Below are 20,273 nucleotides of genomic sequence, written 5' to 3'. Positions count from 1 at the left end.
TATTATATGAGGATAATGCCAAATGCACTGCCTGGATGAAGGGGGGTTTATATTAAAGGTTATAGAACCCAATCACATATTATGGAAATTGTTTTTCACACATGAACTAAAGAAGAAAGGAGAAATCAATGTTCATTAAATATGCTCAAATGAGAATCCAGCATGTTTGTTCATAAAAGCATGAGCAATGTTGTTATCCTTCTTTATTTACCCCACAAAAAATTAAAAAAATAGAAAAAAAAAAGAAAATTTTAAAAAATATATGTGAGAATACACATGAAAAAAACCTAAAAGACCGTCCAAGTTGGTGGTAAAGGTCTAAAACGACAGGTAAAAAATTGAGAGATCAAAATGTAAAAGATTGGCAAAATTAACAACTCAATTTTGATTGACAAAAGGTCTCATTGGTAAAAATATTTTTATTATGGTGTTTAAGGACTCAATTGAATTTTTTTAAAGCTTAATTAAAATCATTCTCTCAAAATTAACACTTCATATTGGCCTCTAAGTTTGTTGCAAAACTACCTAAAGCAAAAATCATTGATGCAGAGGTGAAACCAGCCTAGTTTTGGTTTGTTAGAACCCTAATAAACTCATTTAGAAGCTCTGAATCCGCCTATAAAAGGAGAGGTAATCAGAGGAAGAAAGGAGGAAGAAAAAAAGAGAAAAAGAGAAACTTTGATTAAGGTTTAAGAAATCCAATCTAGTTCAAAATTTCAAGGGTTAAATTCGTTTTTGCTGGGTTTGGAGATAAAAAGAAAGGGAATGCAGCATTAGAAATCCATTTTTATTTGAAGATTTCAAGCTTGGAAGGTATATATATCTATAAACCTTGAAAGTGGAGTCCATGAGACCTGTTGGATTGATTTCTATTGTTTAAATGCAATGTATTAATATGTTAATAATTGTTTTAATATGTTATGTTTACATGTTTGTTTGATTTCGAATATGTCAAATGTGATAGTAAGGAGTTAATGTTTTCTGTTTAGTTAATGCATTGATTTTAGATTTTTGAGTTGTGGTTGTTTTTTTTTTTAAATGTGGTCTTGTAAAAATACAATATATATATATATATATATATATATATATAATTTTGATATAAATGTTGGACCTACAAATAGGCTGGTATTTAAATATCAAGAGTTGACCATAAAATTCTCATAATTATTTTAAATATTTATAAATTTTAATTGAGAATATTTTTTATCTCAATATACAAATTGCAGAAAACCTTCCTATTATAAGAATTCATTTGGGCACATGAACCCATAATAAATTCAAATCGCCAGATTTATTTGCACGAATAAATCCTTATTCTAAGCTATATACAAGTTACTAATTAGAAACTTATCAAAATTTTCAAATCACATACAATTTTTATTTTAAGCTATAGATAGTTATCAAAATTTTCAAATCACATTCAAATTTGCACGAATAAATCCTTATTCTTGAAATCTTTTAACTTTTTATTGTGTTTTGTTGATCCTCTATTTGCTCTCTAGTTATTATTTTATTTTAATTTTATATCAATTTTTTTTTATTTCCAAAAAAATTGAATGTGATCTTTCACAAAGAAAAATTCCAAATTTCTTCTATCAAAACTACTAGGATGATCATTTTTTATTCAGTTTGGTTTTTATTATAAAAAAACAAAGTAATTAAACTAGTTTTTTTTAAAAAAAAACCGAACTGAAACTAGTTCAAACCAACTGGTTTCAGTTCGGTTTGGTTGTTTTAGAACAAAAACCGGTTCTGGTTTGGTTTAATTTGGCTCAATTTTTTCGGTTTGACTCGGTTTTTTTTGTTCGTTTCGATTTTTTTAGTTTCAGACTTATAAAGCAAGAACCGAACTGGTCAGTTTTTTAAAACTTCTAATTGATTTAATTGATTTTTTTTCACGGTTCGGTTTTTTCGATTATTTTTTTTCAGTATTCTCGATTTAATTGGTTTTTTAATTTTTTTCTCACCCCTACTGGTACAACAAGGTCAATGCAATACCACTGAGCAGGACTTCCTGGCTATGGTGACTCACTATACTCTTCTTCAATGAAGGGAAGAGTTTATCAACAACCAGAGAAAATAATCTGTGCATTATATACTGAGTCAAATCTGAAGATATATATAGACAGCAAAGACGGTAATATTGAGAAAAAAAACATAGGCGATGCTGGAACACGCACGAAAACCAAATGCTTGAAACTCTATCATCTAATTTCCTAAATCTTTATTTTTACAAAAGAGTTGTCAAAATCTGCAGCGAGAATAAATTGAATTTCTCACCTTTATATATAAACAGAACCTCGAAGTATAAAGAAACACTGGATGTTTCACCAAAAATTACTAGGTGATGGTATTTTTCTTAACACTCCATCTTCATGGGTCCCAAAACGAGAAAATCGCCTAAACTTATTTACCTTCAACCTAATTGCAGGGACTTTTCTTGCTACAGCCTGCCATATCATTTGAACTGCATCGCCTTCCTTTGATGGATATTGGAACTCAAAGAAGTTTTCTACCTCTTTCAACCTCTGCCACATTCTAGTCCATTCATCCTTCTTAAAACTCCTGACAAGGTTTATGAGGAACTTTTCTCTGACAGCATCTGAAGTGCGGACAAATATGCAGAATTGAGAGTAGTCAAGGACATCCTCATAAGGGAGCTCGATATCGTCACTGATGATGACCGGAACACAGTGGCTGGCAATGGCATCAAAGAGGCGGTTTGATGAGGGCGTATCACCTGCTATGTTAAGGCAGAATTTGGAGGAGTGCATTCCTTGAGAAGCTTTGCTCACTCCATCCTTTTGTACACTACCGAACTGAAAATGCACGTCTTTTTCATCTTTTAGAGCATAAAATAATTCTTGCCGAGCAAAGCCACCCTGAGTGCGTGAAATCCAAAATTGAAGAATCAAGGAATATGTAATGTAAAGCCAACCTACAGTGACGCATATAATAATAGTTCGTTGAAATGAAAAATACTAGATCATCTTAAATAGTTGGTTTTTCAGAATCTAATGAACATGAAATGGGTTTCCCTGGCGGAAAACATTCAGCAAGTCAAATATGTCTTTTGACATTGTGAAGATCAAGCAAGGATTATAATGGCAAAGTTTCATGAGATGCATTGGTGTTTTTGGAGTTTATAACCACAACCAATCCTCAACAGCAGGCCGGAATAATTATCACAAATGAACTCCATTCATGTTCATATGGCTAGTTCATTACATCTGTGAGAAGTAAACTATATAGATATCAAGTCCACGCTAGTTTCAGAGCCAAAAATTCAATTTTGCCAATTATTTTACCGCGACAGCTACATGATAAGATTGCATATAAAAAACTCAGTATGTTGATAAGTTGAAATCGATGCCTCAAAATAGAATAAATTATTCTTTTATTGGCATGTACTTTGACACTTGATCCATGAAATTATCCTAATCTAAACAATCTCTGTTTCACAGAAAAAGAAATAACAAGGTGCGAACTGGGAAGTGCATGCCAGTTTATGTTCTTAATACATAAAATTGTATTTATACCTTATTTTTACGTTATGGAAAATGTCAAAAAGAAAATTTTGTGGCAGATAAGTATTTATTGCAGTAGAAATTTTAAAGAAACAATTAGCAGCAGACATAGTAAAGAGGAAGAGAACATACATCTTTCCTGTATATGGCTCCTTGAAAATACAGCAAAGTCTGGCGGCTGTCAAAGTTAGAGGAGTCGTTGGCATAGCTTTTAATTACATGTTTGTATGGTGCAATCACATCTTTGCCAACATTTGCTATATTTGGAGAATACCTCCCAAAGTCTGCAAGTATGAACATTGCCGTCCATAGCTTCATCCTTGCATATAACATGCTATTTGGATGGTGAGCCAAAATGATATGGTCTCGCCCCCCAGACCTCTTCCATTCCTTTTGCGAAGTCACAAACTTAACCAACTTTTCTTCCAATGATTTGTTCTTGCTCTTCTTTTGGTGTGGATTCACCTTGGAATATCGGTTATAGCTTATAGAAGAAAAGAATGGCACAAATATAACATCAGCTTCACTAGAATTTTGAACTCTTACTGCACTACCAGCTCTAGGAATGCCAGGAATCTCTGAAGCAAGAAGATCCATTGTAAGCCAATATTCAATACTATGTTGCAAGTTCAGCCCACCAGGATATGCAGGCACTTTAGCTCTAAGATCAGGCCAAACACTACCCCCCTGAGGTTTCCAATCCAAGAGTCCAAAATGAAACTCAGAAGGCAAATCATACATGAAAACCTTAAGAACTTGATTGCAATTATTATCAAAACTGTTACATTTCACATCTCCTAAATCATCTTTCTCTTGAGGTTTTTCTTCTCCTCCATCTCCTTCATTGTCTACAGGAATTGCTCGTGCTCGATTTCCAATCGAGGGTTCAACATAATTCCGATTCCAGGATGCAGAATTGCCATTATCAATCACAGAATTGAGTTTAGGATGAGGTAACAAACTAAGGTCAATAAATCCGGCACTGACCGTGGAACGCAACATAAAAAACCATGACAGTATAAACAAGGCAGACACGAAAGAAAACAAGCAAAACATAGATTTCCTAGAAACAACCCCAAGGGATGATGAGGAGTGCTTCTCAGCCATTGCAATACAAATAATAATCCAACAAAAAAAAAGAACAGAATCAGCTATAATATCTTGTATCAAACATCACATTTCTGCCAACATGATTCTCTATAAGAAATTGGTGTCAGTCACATCGGCTAAAAGATCTCTCTCCCTCTACAATCTCTCCAATAGTCTTCAAAAAACTTTAATACCCAACAAACCAAATCGCCTCTAGACTGCAGAAAATAGATCAAAATTGATTTCCTCAACCTACATTGGCTAGAAAGTGAAAAACCAGCTCAATGTCATTCAGAACACAACCCACCAACAGAAAAAAGTACCACAAACCACTCAAAAAGAGAAAAGATTAAAAACCCACCAAAGAATCATATAGGAAAAACCAAGAAAAAACAAAAGGGGTGTTCTTTGTACGCGGTGTATAGAATCGTACCGTAGAAAATAAACGAGCACACACCAAAATTGGCCGTTGTTCTCCTCTCTCTCTCTCTCTCTGCCAGTTTTCTTTTCTTTTCTTTTTCTTTTGAGTGCAAAAACAAAACACAAAAGGAAGGACTCTGAAGTTGGCGTGGGGATAGGGTCAATCAGTAGAAGCGGGCTTTGCGCCTCTCTCTCTCTCGTCCTCTTCTTTCTTTGTGTCTTTTCCCTCTGCGTGTTTCTTTTGTAGAGTAAGTTTTGGGCTATTAATGGCTTTCTGTTTTGAGGTTTTATTTACCCTTATTTATATCAATATGTTATACATTGTAGTGTTAATTAATAATAATTAAGGGAAATAGTGATAGTTGTTGTTGTTGTTGTTGTTGTTATTACACGCAAAACTCAGATTCTACAAGGAAACCGATAGCTTCTTTGGCTTCTTATCTTTAGCATGTTTTGTTACTACCAAGATTCTTTTGAGAAACGGATAGCTTGAGCTTTCCTCTTTGAATTTGTATTTATTTATGATTTTACTATTTAATAAAATTCATATTTTGGGTATGAAAATCCAAATAAAACAACAAATAGAATTTCCTTGTTTTTTCCTCTAAAATTGTTCTTAATTTAACTATTTCAAAGCTTACAAAGGTAGTATCTGAAATTATAGTAGCGGTTGTTTTTTAAAGTTTTTTTACTCGAAAATATATGAAAATAATATTTTTTTTTTCAAAAATTATTTTTAATATCAGAATATTAAAACAAAAATAAATTTTAAAAAATCACGAAACGCGGTTTCAACCGCAAAAAACAAACAGCCCTATGCAAAAATATTTTTAATTTTTTTTTGTTTTTGTTTTTATTTTTAATTAATTTTTTTTGTTTTTAGATTTTTTAATATATTGATATCAAAAATAAATTTTTAAAATAAAAAAAAATATTATTTTTATGTGTTTCTAAATAAAAAAAACACATCAAAAAACAATCGCTACAACAATACAAAATTAGATCAAAAACAAATTGCAAACTATTTCTCTAAAGACTAAATAAACAATCGACACAAGTTTTTCTTTTATTTTAACATTTAATATATCCACGAGTCCATATCTATTTATAGATTATATCAAGTTTAAATTCTATTACAAATTCTCTTCTTTTTTTTCTCATGAATATTCAAAATATACCAACTCGAAATAATAATTTAAGAGTTCCTAATTACTATCCAATCCAAGTCTTAATTGCAAAGTAACTCCAGGATGAAAAAGAAGAATAAAAATTGAAGTCTAAAACTGGAGGAAGACTTGGAAATTCCAAGCATTTTCTCTATATAATCATGATCACAAGTTTTCTATTACATTCAAACCATGTACTCAAGGGCTTTGAGATTTGAATGCCAAATACTGTAAATATTTTAGGTAGACGTTGGATTGTATATTCGGGAAAATCCATGTTCTAAGTAGTCAAATTGTTAGCTAAGCAGTTGCATTTTGACGAATTTCATTTCTTTTCTTTTTTTCATTTATAATTTAGATGTGATATGAAAATATTAATGTATTTATACTTTATTTATTAAAATAAAATCACTACTTTCTTTTTTTTAAAAAAAAAATACCTTTTAATGTTGTTACTACAACAAAAAAATTGTTGAAATATTTATGTGGTGACCCAATATTAATTTGTCAATATAAAACAAGACGCGGCTTTTCAATTCATCAAATGAGACATGTGGTTGTGATTGTTTTTTAAAGTATTTTTTACTCATAAATATATTAAAATAATATTTTTTTTAAAAAATTATTTTTAATATCAGCGCATTAAAATGATCTAAAAATACAAAAAAAATATTAATTTGAAGTAAAATAAAATAAAATAAAAATTTAAATTTAAATTTTTTAAAAAATATTTTTAAAATGTAAAATAAATATCGTTATCTGAAATCATTTCAAAGAATTTATTTATAAATTATTCAAATAAGGTCTGATTTTTGTTTTACTTTTCTCCTTGATGATTCTTTCAATCCTCTTGTATTTCCAAATCGACCTTGTTCGTCGTCAATACATAGTCGACGTGGTTGGTGCCATGACTTGTTGGGTTTAGGTGGGAGCTTCTTTTCAAAATTTTGACTAAAAATCTAAAATAAACCATTTTCTTTGCAAAATAATAATTAGTTAACATGTCATTCAAGTTTCAATCCATTGATTGAAGTGATGGAAGTTGTTTGTATTTTTGCGGAAGAAATATTGTTTTTAAAATAATTGATTTTTGTTTAAAATCAGATTATTTTAGTGTTTTTTTTTATTATTTTGATGTGCTAATTAAAAATAAATTTTAAAAAATAAAAAAATTAATTTATTTCCAATCAAAATACATTTTAAAAAATAATTATTACCACAATACTAAACATCTTTGTAATCTACCACAATACTAAACATCTTTATAATCTAAAAAGGATGCCCGATCATTTATCTTTTCTATCATTTTTTTTTAGATTACTATGTCTCAAGAGGTAAAATTTTCAAAATGTATCAATATATATATATGGCTTTTTATTATTATTATTAAATTGGAGGGATGTATTTAATTTTATAATTTTATCTATAAAAAATACACGAAAGCACCATCTAATTGAAAAAAAAAAAGAAATTATTGGTTAGCTTGTGATTCTATTTCGAGAAAGATTGTTAAACCGATGGATGTATCTTTCCTATCTTTCAAGATTAATCTGCTTATGATACGTGTTGCTGTTGAAGATGAAATGTTTCAATTAAGAACAAAAGTATCCCTCAAAAAATAATATTTTCGAACAAAATTTTGCCCAAGTTTTGAGATAAAATTAGTATATTTACCCGCGTTTTGCAGTGGGTTAATAACAATTTTTTAAAAAATATATTAAAAATATAAAGAATATTTTAAATATCTTGGATCTGGCAACCATGACAGATCCAATAACCTTGGATTAGGTAATCATGCCTTAATCCAAAACATGCCAGCAACTTTTAGAATAAAAAATAGAAAAAACAACGTCTTTATAATCCTTTGAACATGTTCACAGTACAAATATTTTATATACACAATACTGTTAAAGAATGATATAAATCATATCTTGAGATTTCATCTAAAAGTTTAAACTATTAGGTCGAGATGGTTCTTTGATATGGTATCAAAGCCTTAATGAACAAGTGGTTATAAGTTCAAATCTCATCATCTCTATTTATTTAATAAAAAATAAATCACATGATAATATGAGTCAATATAAATTTTAAGCTTAAAATATTTTCATATAAAGAGGTATATCAAAAAATAATATAAATTATATCTTAAAATCTTATCTAACACGTTATTAAGTTAAGTTAGTTAGTTGATAAATCCTAGAACAGTAATTTTCTCACATATTTTACTATATATATATATATATATATATATATATATATATATGCTCAGAAAGATCCCACTTATGATACGGGTGCAACCGGGTAAGGTGGAACTAGAGCAAGATCCAGTGGCTTGATTCTATTATATTTTTCAATTTCTGAACCGAAAGAATCAATCTGTTTCTTGCAGTTGCAAAAAGAGACATGGTCTCAAATAAAATGCTAGTGATTTGTGAGAAAAGAGTGGGTGACCACGTGGTCCCATTTTTAAAGCACATTCATATTCCACGTATAACCGACCTGCCACATGTCTATGTATTTATCACTTATATATTCACATTAAAAAAAAAAAAAAAGAACGAGGTCGGATCCTGGACTATTTGATGGAGTGGTTGAATCATTGTTTTGTTAATTTTAATTTTTTTTATTTGTTTTTAAATTGATTTGATGTGTTAATATTAAAAAAAATTATAAAATTTATTTTAGTATATTTTTAAACAAAAAAATTTTAAAATTTTTTATTACTATTATCTCAAATACTCTCTAATTAATGTGACCATTTACGAGTCCAGCTGCTTGATGATAGAGATGGAAAATAAGATTTTAATTGGGTATTTAAAATAGTGATAGTGATTATTTGTTAAAATAATTTTTATTTGAAATACATTAAAATAAAAAAAATTATTTTTTAAAAATTATTTTTGATATCATCAAATCAAAATGATCCAAAAATATAAAAAAATTTAATTTAAAGTAAAAAAATAAAAAATTATAAAAAATCAAGTTGAAACGTCTCAACAGATTTACATAAAAGTTGATATTGTGATAACGATTGTTTTTCAATATACCTTTTATTTTAAAATATATCAAAATAATATTTTATTTTTATTTTTTAAAATTTATTTTTAACATAAACACATTAAAAAACGATATAAAATATAAAAAAATTAATTTTAAATAATAATAAAAAAGATTTCTGTGTAATGACTCTTTTGAGCGGCGTTCCCAAACCACGAGTAATCAGTTGTCATCCCACTATTTAAATTGCTAATTAGTCGCAGTTGTAGACTTCCACAACAATGTGACTACCATAATCTTGACTATCATAATCTATGCAAGTCAACGATTTTTTTTATTTTTCGATGAACGGGCAAGGAAGGCACTTCTTTCTTAAAAACCCCCCCAAGTGCATTGTAATTTAGACGTGTCGGTTATAGTTGAAGTCATTCTTACATCAATCTTTGATATCACCAAAAGATCCGGTTGTTTGGTAGCAGCACGTGCAAACAAATCTCCACACCTTGATCTTGTTTTTCTCCTGGAGGTGGCGAGGCTCTGTGGTTTTGTAGGGGCATGTGTGTTCATATCCCACCAACACCTTAATCTTGTTTCTGTTAAGGATATCACTCCCTAGCTCCCAACAAACTGGATACTTGATTTCAAATGCTTACTCTGTTATGATTATCCTAAAGTTATGGTTGCTGTTATTGTAATGCTTGTCACTACAACTGTAATGTCTATTTAATTATAATGATACTCACGGTTTGGCTATTGGCTATTGAGTCAAAACTGTCTTTTCTGTATATTGTCTTTCATGGTATCAGAGCAAATCTAGCTTACGCTTTAAAGATCCTACTTCCGCTTTTCCAAAACATGTTTGAGTTTGGTTTCTCCTCATCCTATTTTGCTTTCCCCAATCCAACACAACTTGTCTTTATCAAACTTGATGAGACAAACTATCTTGCGTGGACTGCCCAGTTTAAACCTATTCTCAAAAGTCACAATTTGATTGGCTTTATTGATGGTTCTAACCTCTGCCCTGCTGCCAAAATGAGTTCATAAATCCTGCTTACACCAGTTGGCAGAGTCGTGACCAACTTCTGCTAAGTTGGATCTTCTCCTCTCTTTCTCTAGCACTGGTGGCTTCATTCTATGGTTTGGACTCCTCATTTTTGACATGGCAATCTCTTGCTGCTCGTTTTGCATCTCAATCAAAATCCCGTATCTCCCCGCTTGAAACATCAACTACAAAATCTCTAACAAGGTTCCTTGACTTGTGCTTCGTATCTGACTAAAGCCAAGTTCTTAGCAGATCAACTATCTACTGTTGGAAAACCAGTTGATGATGACGATCTCATATCCTTTATTATTGGGGGTCTTAATCCTACTTTTACACTATTTATTACCTCTTACTCCTTCCACACTCGGGAGGTTTCTATGTCATTTTTTGATTTCAGGTCTTAACTACTGAATCATGAAATAATTTTGAACCGTCATGCTCCACTAAATCCTGCACCAGAAACATCCTCATTTGCTTCATTTACCAATCGACCAAAGTTTTAGCCTATGAAACGTAAACTCCAATTTTCAAGGTCTTCAAACACCAACGCTACAAAGCCATATTTTTCTGCCCCTTCCATATCTACCAAAGACGTTCATTCTGTTTTCAACTCCGGTGGTCGTTCCCCTTGCCAGATTTGCAAAGGTAATAATCATCAGGCACTGGATTGTTTTCGTCGAATGGATTTTTCTTTCTAAGGATGTCATCCCCCAACAGACTTGGCAACCATGGTTGCTTATATTAATGCAGAATTCCTGAATTGTCAATGGCTTGCAGACAATGGTGCTAATACACACGTAACTAATAATGTTGAGAATCTTGACTCCAAATGCTCGTTTGATGGTAATGAGATTGTCAGTTTAGGTAATGGTAGAGGTTTGTCTATTAAACATACTGGTTCATCCATTGTCCACTCTGATAATAATTGTTTTATTCTTAAGAATATTATTCACTATTCTCAAGCTGCTACCAATCTCCTTTCTGTTAACAAATTTTATGTCGATAATGATGTTACTTTCCATCTCACACATAATGCCTATTCAGTTTAGGACAATCAGACAGGAATCATGCTCCTTTAGGGTCCGAGTGAAAATGGGCTTTATCCTATCAATCTCACCAACTTATATGGAAATCAAGACACATAGCTCCCTTTGGCATCAACGTTTAGGTCATCCATCTAAGTCTGTCTTGCATCATGTCTTATCTAATTCTAATTTACCTCTTGTCAGTTCGGTGGAAAAGAATTTTGTATATGAATCTTGTCAACTTGGCAAGTCCATTCAATAACCATTTTCCAGCTCTAATTGTGAGACATTAGGTCCTTTAGATCTAGTTCACTCGGATGTTTGGGTTGCAACTCTTGTTTCACCTAGTGGTTTTAAATTTTATGTAACGTTTATTAATGATTTCAGTCGATTTACTTGGTTGTATCTTATTGCAAACAAATCTGATGTCTTCAATTCTTTTGTTCAATTTCGGCTACTTATGAAAAAATAATTTTCATCCCCTTTTAAATGTTTTCAAACCGATAATGGTGGAGAATATATTTCCTCACCTTTTACTCGGTATCTCTTGTAGTGTTGTGTTTGATGAAAACTAATTTCCGCCAAAATAAGGATCCTAAATCACTCTCTTGTTGGTGTCGAGCTCCCTCCTGGTACGTCTTCCTCACCCTTTCAAATTCTAGTTTCCACTAATTATTTGGGTTCACCACCAACCAGATCTACTGGTATGTCTTCCTCTCCCCTTCAAGTTCTAGTTTCTCCTCCTTCTTTGGGTTCCCCACCTACCCATTAGACTTCACCCCAGCCACATGAGCCTCTAGATTCATATGTGTCACCCATCTCAACCTCTATTTAAACTTCAACTGTGTCCCCCAATCCTTCGCACCATCCACCTCTCATTGAATCACCTGATCATTTGGCATTTGTCGAGGACTCCCATGTCCATCATATTGTCACTCGCTCACAAACAGGGCATTCTTGACCTCGCCAATTCCTTAACTATGTAACCTATTATTCCTCACGACATCCACTTCACCTCTTTTATACGATAGCCATCCCTCCTGAGCCTAACACTTTTACACAGGCAGCCTCCAAACTAGAATGGCGTGCAAATATGGAATCTGAGTTCAAAGCATTATTGAAAAACGATACATGGTCACTCTGTCCATGGCCTTCATCTCACCATATTGTCCGTAACAAATGGGTTTACAAGATCAAACAGAAACCTGATGGCTCTATTGATTGTTGCAAGGCGAGATTAGTCGCCAAAGGATTTGATCAGAGGTCTGGCGTCGACTACTTTGAGACCTTTAGCCTAGTTATTAAACCGATAATTGTTCATCTTATTTTAGCCTTGGCTGTACAGTTTCGATGGACTACACGACAACTAGATGTCTCCAATGCTTTTCTTCAAGGATACCTTAATGAGGAAGTTTATATAGAGCAATTGAAGGGGTTTCTCAATGCTAAACATCCTAACTTTGTATGTTGATTGCATCGCTCTTTTTATGGCCTTAAATAGGCACCATGAGCCTAGTTCACTCGTCTCTCACAAACACTTTACGATCTTGGCTTATCTGGTTCTCACGTTAACTATTCTCTCTTCACTCTTCATCGAGATAAATTGCATATTTATAAATTAGTGTATGTCGATGATATCATCATCACTGGTAACGATGATTCTACAATTTTCTCTATTATCTCAAAATTAAAATATGAGTTTGTGATGAAGGATTTAGGTGACTTGAGCCATTTTTTAAGGATAGAGGTTTCACGTGATCATACAGGGTTACATTTACATCAATCTAAATATATCATTGATTTACTTGATCGTGCAAATATGGTCGGTGCTCGACCTTACAAGGCCCCCTGCATTTCTTGTTTCAAGATGTCAAAATTTGATGGTGATCTCTTAGTTGATCTCTCTGAATACCATTATATTGTTGGTGCCCTACAATATGTTACCATTACATGTTTTGATATTGTGTATTCTGTCAATCAGTTATGTCAACATGTGCAAGCACCTATCAGTACCCATTAGACTTCGACAAATCGAGTTCTTCGTTACTTAAAACATATTGTTGATTTTGGTCTTCATTGTAAACCCAGTACTGTTGCCTTACATGCCTTCTATGATGCAGATTGGGCGGGTAATCCTGATGATAGACGTTCTTCCAATGGCTATGACATCTATTTCGGTCAGTGTTTAGTTTCTTGGTCCTTTATGAAACAACATGTTGTCTCCAGATCCAATACTGAAGCAGAGTATTGGGGCTTGGCCTTAACGACAACTAAAGTATATTGGATCCGTATGCTTTCGTGAGAACTGCATATTTATTTGCCTTCACCACCTATAGTCTAGTGTGATAATCTCATTGCTATGTCTTTAGCCTCTAATTCTATTTTTCACCCTACAGTCTAGTGTGATAATCTCATTGCTACGTCTTTAGCCTCTAATTCTATTTTTCATGCGCGAACCAAGCATATCAAAATTGATTACCATTTTATTCGAGGGAAGGTTGTTAACAAAAATGTGGTTGTTCGTTACATTAACACCCGCAATTAAGTTGCAGATATCTTCAGATATCTTCACCAAGAGCCACACTGCCTCACTGCTGATCGGTTTTGCATCTTGGGTGACAAATTATTGGTCTGTTCCTCACCCACTAATTTAAGGGAAGGTGTTAAGGATATCAAAGATATCACTCCCTAGCTCCCTACAAACCAGGATACTTGAATTCAAATGCTTGCTCTGATATGCTTAAACTTGTACTCTGTTGTTATTATCCTGGAAGTTATGGTTGCTGTTATTGTAATCCTTATCACTACAACTGTAATGTCTATATAATTTGGCCATTGAGTCAAAACCATCTTTTCTGTATATTGTCTTTCAGTTTCTACCTTGGTCTCACGGGAGGGATTGATGCCTGCTAATTGCTACCATATCTTCTAATTATGAGTGAACACAAGTACAAGGATGCTCTTTTAACATGTTCAGTTATTACAACATAAAATCAAATTTATACCCTTTCAGGGTTGTGGTTCTTCCATCATGACAGTTATGTCTCATTATGCTATCGATCATATTAAGGTCGCATTTATGCGGAGACACTAGACATCTCTATGTATTTGTATTGTAAATATAGAAATTCAATCTAAATTGATCCCAAAAGTAAATGTATTTTATTCGTCTCTTTAACCAGACATGTGTCAATTTTTTCTATCTGTCCCAAAACAGTAACCAAATGCAATCTAAGTGAAGTAAAATTTGTTCAACATCCAACAAAAATCTCAAATCTAGGATCAAGTGAAGTAAAATTTGTTCCACATCCAACCTTAAAAATCTCAAATCTAGGATCAATTGGAGAGTGAGCAACATTGCGTATTAAAGCAACTCGAAGAAGTTTTTTCTCATTTCGAAAGCAAAAGTAAGTTTTTTCTCAATCTAGTCTTTTTATTGAAACCAGGAGAGTGATGAATACCAATCCAAATAGAGAGTCAACAAGTTTTCAAGGATCAGAACTGGAACAGCATCTCAGGTGCATATCCAAGAGCTTCGAGGTGTGCTGCCATGGCCTTGTTCATAGGTGGCGGTCCACACCTTAGAATCTGTGGATTGCATGATGGAAAATTAGTAGCAATTGTTGTAATTTTCTTTCGAGTATATTTTATCTTTCCCTGATGTCTCATGATGAATGTAAGCAAATCAGAAACCTACCTTGATATCAGGTGCTGGTGCAGGGCAGTAGGTTTGAATCATTTCCTTTGATACAAAGCCAACACCACCATCCCATGTTTCGGGAGGCTAAGGAGAAAATAACATCCAACAACACAGTTTGGTTAATCAAACAGTCATCAATGACTATACCACATAAAACAGACATCTATAACCCATTATGCGTGATAAACATGCTTCAGCATGAAGGACCTACCAGCAGAACAGTAGCCATCATGCATGCACGAGCTTGTGCAAACATGATCATGCCATCAGACAGAATATGTAATTCATCCAATACAAAATTCAATAGATTTAATCAGTTTCTCATGGCTGTATCACAGGAATTTGCTTGAAGCAGCTAAGCTGGACAAGGAACTCATTTCGATATTCCATTTAGGTTTTCAAGACCATTTTTATCTTAAATTATAACCAGCACAATCTTTGTGCCCCAACAAATTGTGAGCAGATTTCATCGAGGTTGGGTTGAGTGGGGTGGGGTGGCTGTTGAAGTATAATTTTCGATGTACAGCCAGGCTAAGCAAGGACTCTCTCCACTATCTATTGTATTTGGAAAGGTAGCTGAGCAGGGAAAAAGGTCATAAAAGAAACTAATAAGCAAGTTGCAATCTTCAAGGACTTCTCTACACCAAGATATAAAGAATACGAGTCTCAATTATGAAAAAAGGAAGACAGTAAAGCGAACATATTAAGCAAATGAAAAGGAGAAACAAGTAACAATAGAATTGTCTGGCATAAGAAAGACAACTAACCTGATTCAAAACATAGTAGACGTTAAAGTGACTAGAGTACCTCTCAGCAAGGGTGTCCAATTCCTCCTGTAAATAACAATTCAAATTATTTTGAATTGCAAAACAAAATAACACATATAGCATATTGTCACTGCTAACAATACAGAGAGGGGTGGCATACATGTTATTGTATTAACAATAATATTCAAAAGAAGGATGCAGACTAACAGATCCTCTTGAGCCAAAAAAGAAAAAAATATCCCCAAGAAGCTTTGACAAAATTTCTACAAGAGGAACCTATAAGAGTTTTAGTTTCAGACTACTATCCATGTCTTAGCTTAGATGGTGAAATTTGATTTAGTTCCTCTTTTTTTATTGTTAATCTTTCTAGAATTATTTTTAAAAGGATTTTTCTTTCTCCGAAGACCAACATTATCAACCAAGTTCTTCAGTTTCCGAGAAAGTTTTAGTTCCACTGAACTACACTACAATGAAGTCTTGGCAAGTGGTAAATGAATGATGGTTTGTCAATCCCACGAGTTTCATTTAGTATAAACTAAAGTAGCCATCATTAGTTCCCAAAATGCCTACTCTCGTGAATTTATTTTTCTAACAAAACACTTTCAAGACAATAAATGATTTCTCTTTGAACATTTTTTTTCTATTTTCTTCCCCTAGAGTGGTATAAATGAGCAAATGAGCAGGTATGAAATCCTGTGAAAAAAGTTGAGAAAGTCAGCTAAGCGCACTAAAACTTTAGAACTTCCATTTGGGGAGCATGCTTTTCTGCTATTGTAAATTCTCTTAATTCCAACAAATTTCAAGAGTTTGTAAAGTCGGTTTGTATGCTGCTAGAACGTGCTCAGAACCCAAATGATATTTCAGCTAGTTTCCATTTTGGGGATTGATAACAATGAAGTTTGCCAGCAGAGACATAATTGCCAAGGTATTTTCACCTCATGGTTTAATATTTCACCAAATAGATGGCACTGCATGATATTCACTCGCTTAGGGCACCATTTAGCCCGGCATAGGGCACATTGGCTTGATAGTTCAACTGATTGTGAGCTACAATGGAGCATCAGAAGAAAATAGAGCTGCAACTTACCTTCAAAAGAATGTCCTCATATGTAACATTAGCATAAATGAGGTGCACCTTTGTCTTGTCATTTGGGTTCTCTAGTATGGCTCTAGCAACCTGAAGCGGACACATCAAGGTACAATGAACATGTGATCACCAAAACCTTCCAAGAGGCAACAGCCAAAGACCATTGCAAGCTAAAGATAGAACGAAATCAAAACTGGAATAAAAAATATAATCTTGATATCATACTTGGAACATAGGAGTAATGCCAGAGCCTCCAGCAAGCATCCCAAATGCTCTAACCTGGCCAGGTTGATACCTAAATCGGCCCTGTTACAATGGTATTTCAAACACCAGCAGTCCAAGCCAGATCATTGTTTTTTCATCTCAGTAATACTGGATAGTTAAAACTTAAAACCAACACATTCACAAGATAGTTAAATCATAGCCTGGAAGTTATAGATGAAACAGCATATGATAAACTTGCATCCACAGTTTTAATCATTCAACTAATTATGAGAAGCATATGAGGCATCGCATCTGGTGGATATGATAGGACATCATGCACACTATGCACCTCGTTTAACACATAATGGAAATAACAATGCAATCGCAATACAAGTATTTACTATCAGGTGGAAATAGTGAAAGTCAAGAATTAGTGTAATAAAAGAAAGAAAGAATCTCTTAGAAGCAAACACACCACCCTCCTTGTTTCCAGATCGTGACATTGTTGTCGAAGAACAACACAGAATTTGGTAAGAATTATGAAAAAAAAAAAAAAAAAACCTGTTCATTTGGAAAAGAGCATTTACCTTGGGTCCCTTGACGGCAAGATAATGACCGACTTGCATCTCTCTGAAATGATGGGACATCCTTCCTTGCGGATACATCTAGTTACAAAATAACAAAAAGAAATACAACAGTTACAAAGAGACAAAACAAGTATCAATATTTAAGTACTATCCACTAAAATCAAGCCCAGCGAGGTAAAGTTTTCTGGTATGTACCTTAATGACTAATTCGAATTGTCCAACATCAGAATCCAATGTAGTTGGGGTGTAAGGTTTGATAACCTCTTCACCTTGACCATCCTTACCCCTGTTCAGGAAAGAAGCTGATAAAAGAACTAAACAATGACAGGGACAGGTAACAACTAAGGCAACTTTCCATCATATCAATTAATATAATTGAATCCATTTGAATGGTTAATACTTACAAACACTGGATTAAGAAACGATTGACACAGATAAACATAAAGAATTCACAAAAAGAGAAGGAAAGAACTGAACTTGCAACTTATATGCTGTCCAATAGGAAGGCCTAAAACAGAAGTAGGTGTAGGAAGTGCAAATGTGAACTTTGCCACATTATGGCTCAACTGAACACGCTTGACAAGTTTAAACTGCTTGAAATTTTCTGGATCTAAGCAGCCTATAATCAAACAGAAAAATTAGTTAGTTTCATAAAACACAACAAATACATTGATAGAAAAAATAAAGGCAAAATAAACTTCACATAAAGCTAGCTCAAATGTAAAATCTAAGGGATTGAGCGTACAAGCAAACAAAAGTACAAAAAGGCTAAAAGCCAATCCACTTAGTTACTCATGCTTTAGTTAATAATGAACTTCAATCTAGGCGCTTGAGGGAATCTCAATTTGCTCATTAAAACCTCATTCATGGGGAGTTCACCAAGTTCTAGCTGTGGTACAACAATACGAGCTCTCCATAATCCATGATGAAGTATTAAGGTTCTTTTACAGAACCATAAATCATTCAATGAGAAACCGTAGAACAAAACAGCAAAGCCTATATCACCTTAAAATTAGTAACTCAGAGATACAGTTATAGAAGTATGCAATTAGAGCAACCATTGCTAATAACAATCGCATCAAAGCCTCGTACAGCAAGCAAACTTAAAACGACAACCCATTTATTACTATGTTAGAGTATAACATCTGCGCAGCTTGAACTGCATTCAACATCAAGAACCATCTTTCTCAATATGGATACTGAAGATTTGGAAAACCCAGAACCCAGATTTCATAGAACAATCACAAAGTTGGTAAAAAAATCTAATCTTCCTAACAGAAACTCAATCAACATGCACAAAAACAAAGGATAAAAAAGCACAGAATTAAGAAGAAAAGAAAAGAAAAGCTCAGACCTTTGGGCTTTTTGGAGGAGAAGAGAAAGACAGCACCGATAACAATGGCCACAACAGCCACAGCTACAGCCCCAAGAATCTGAACATCAAGTGTGTGCAAGAATTCTAAATCCATTGGGTCAGTGATACTGATTACCTTACCCTAAAAGAATTCAGCTTTATAAATGAGTTTTCAGACAGGTGAACAAAACAAGAAAACGAATATCAGAGATGGGTGTACTATGTAGCCTCTCTTGTCTTTGTTTTGGATTTTTTCTTGCTGCTGTTAATTGTTTTTTTTTTTTGGGTGAAATGCTGCTGTTATTGTTGTTAGTTGCTGCTACAAGTGACCATAAAAGAGTAGAGCAGAGAGCCAGAGTCTGAAAACGTGGTAGGTAAGACTATTTGACGTTTGGTATGGCCTAGCCTAACTCGAGACCTCTATTGGGAACTGGTTCACCAACCCGCATCTTGGCAGGTGTGGTGGCTTGTCACATTTTATTATTATTTCTTGCTCTTGATTTTTTTTTTTTGTGCTTAAGATTAATTATTATTATTTATGTAAGAAATATTTTCCAACCAATTTGACTTTTTAATAGAGTAAAAAATATGTTATCCATGCTAAGCTCATAGGATTCAATGAAATTTGACCTTTTTTTATAATATAATATAATATATATATGAGATATGAAATTAGATCCACCCCTACAAGATTTTATTTCAATTAATAAAATTAATTTAGCACAATATAGGCACACCAAAGAAAAGCAATGTTAATTCATTTTAATTTAATAGGCTGCTTTTTAATTTAAAAAAACACATAATCACAAAAGTTTTATTATAATATGGCATATTATTTTAGGAATAGCATGAAGTGAATCGTAATTTTTCAATTATATGTATGTGATCGACTATATTATAGATGTATATAATTTTTATTTTTATTTCTTAGGTGCAAGACATTATATTATTTTCTTCCCTCACGTTAGGTTTCTAATCTTAAGTGAGGTTGTAAGAAAATAAAATTTATTGTGAACGTACCGCTACGAAGATTTATTTAGAATATGATAATTAAAAAAATAAATAAATAAAAACCTCATCCAAGCTATCATCTAGCTATATTGGGCCAATTTGTAAAGCCCATCATTATTTTTTATTTCTTATTACCATGTTTGTGAAGCTATAATTTCAGCTAGAGCTATTATAAATTACCATATAAATTTTATTCCAAGATATGTTATATAGCTATGCGTCATCCTATATGATAAGCAACAAATAATGGAAGCTACATGTGACATGAGCAAACTACCTTATAATATAAATGAGTTA

General features: G+C 33.0%; 2 protein-coding genes across 2 annotated transcripts; both read right to left on the bottom strand.

Annotated features, from left to right (window-relative positions):
• Nucleotides 1-2,122: 2,122 nt before the first annotated feature.
• LOC133668914 (probable arabinosyltransferase ARAD1) lies at nucleotides 2,123-5,326 on the bottom strand. Its single transcript, XM_062088918.1, has 2 exons — nucleotides 3,660-5,326; nucleotides 2,123-2,882 (listed from the first exon to the last, which is right to left on the bottom strand). The coding sequence occupies exons 1-2, from the start codon at nucleotides 4,632-4,634 to the stop codon at nucleotides 2,328-2,330; spliced, it is 1,530 nt and encodes a 509-aa protein (XP_061944902.1). The 5' UTR covers nucleotides 4,635-5,326; the 3' UTR covers nucleotides 2,123-2,327.
• A 9,079-nt stretch (nucleotides 5,327-14,405) lies between these two features.
• Nucleotides 14,406-19,358, bottom strand: LOC133670002 (NADH--cytochrome b5 reductase 1). Its single transcript, XM_062090382.1, has 9 exons — nucleotides 18,966-19,358; nucleotides 18,089-18,230; nucleotides 17,807-17,897; nucleotides 17,612-17,689; nucleotides 17,046-17,126; nucleotides 16,821-16,910; nucleotides 15,734-15,799; nucleotides 14,964-15,050; nucleotides 14,406-14,854 (listed from the first exon to the last, which is right to left on the bottom strand). Exons 1-9 carry the CDS (start codon nucleotides 19,078-19,080, stop codon nucleotides 14,762-14,764), a joined length of 843 nt encoding a protein of 280 aa, XP_061946366.1. The 5' UTR covers nucleotides 19,081-19,358; the 3' UTR covers nucleotides 14,406-14,761.
• Nucleotides 19,359-20,273: the final 915 nt, after the last annotated feature.

This window comes from Populus nigra, chromosome 12, assembly GCF_951802175.1.
Source record: "Populus nigra chromosome 12, ddPopNigr1.1, whole genome shotgun sequence".
In the NCBI taxonomy this organism is placed as follows: Eukaryota; Viridiplantae; Streptophyta; class Magnoliopsida; order Malpighiales; family Salicaceae; genus Populus; species Populus nigra.
This window is presented reverse-complemented; position numbering and strand designations above follow the sequence as displayed.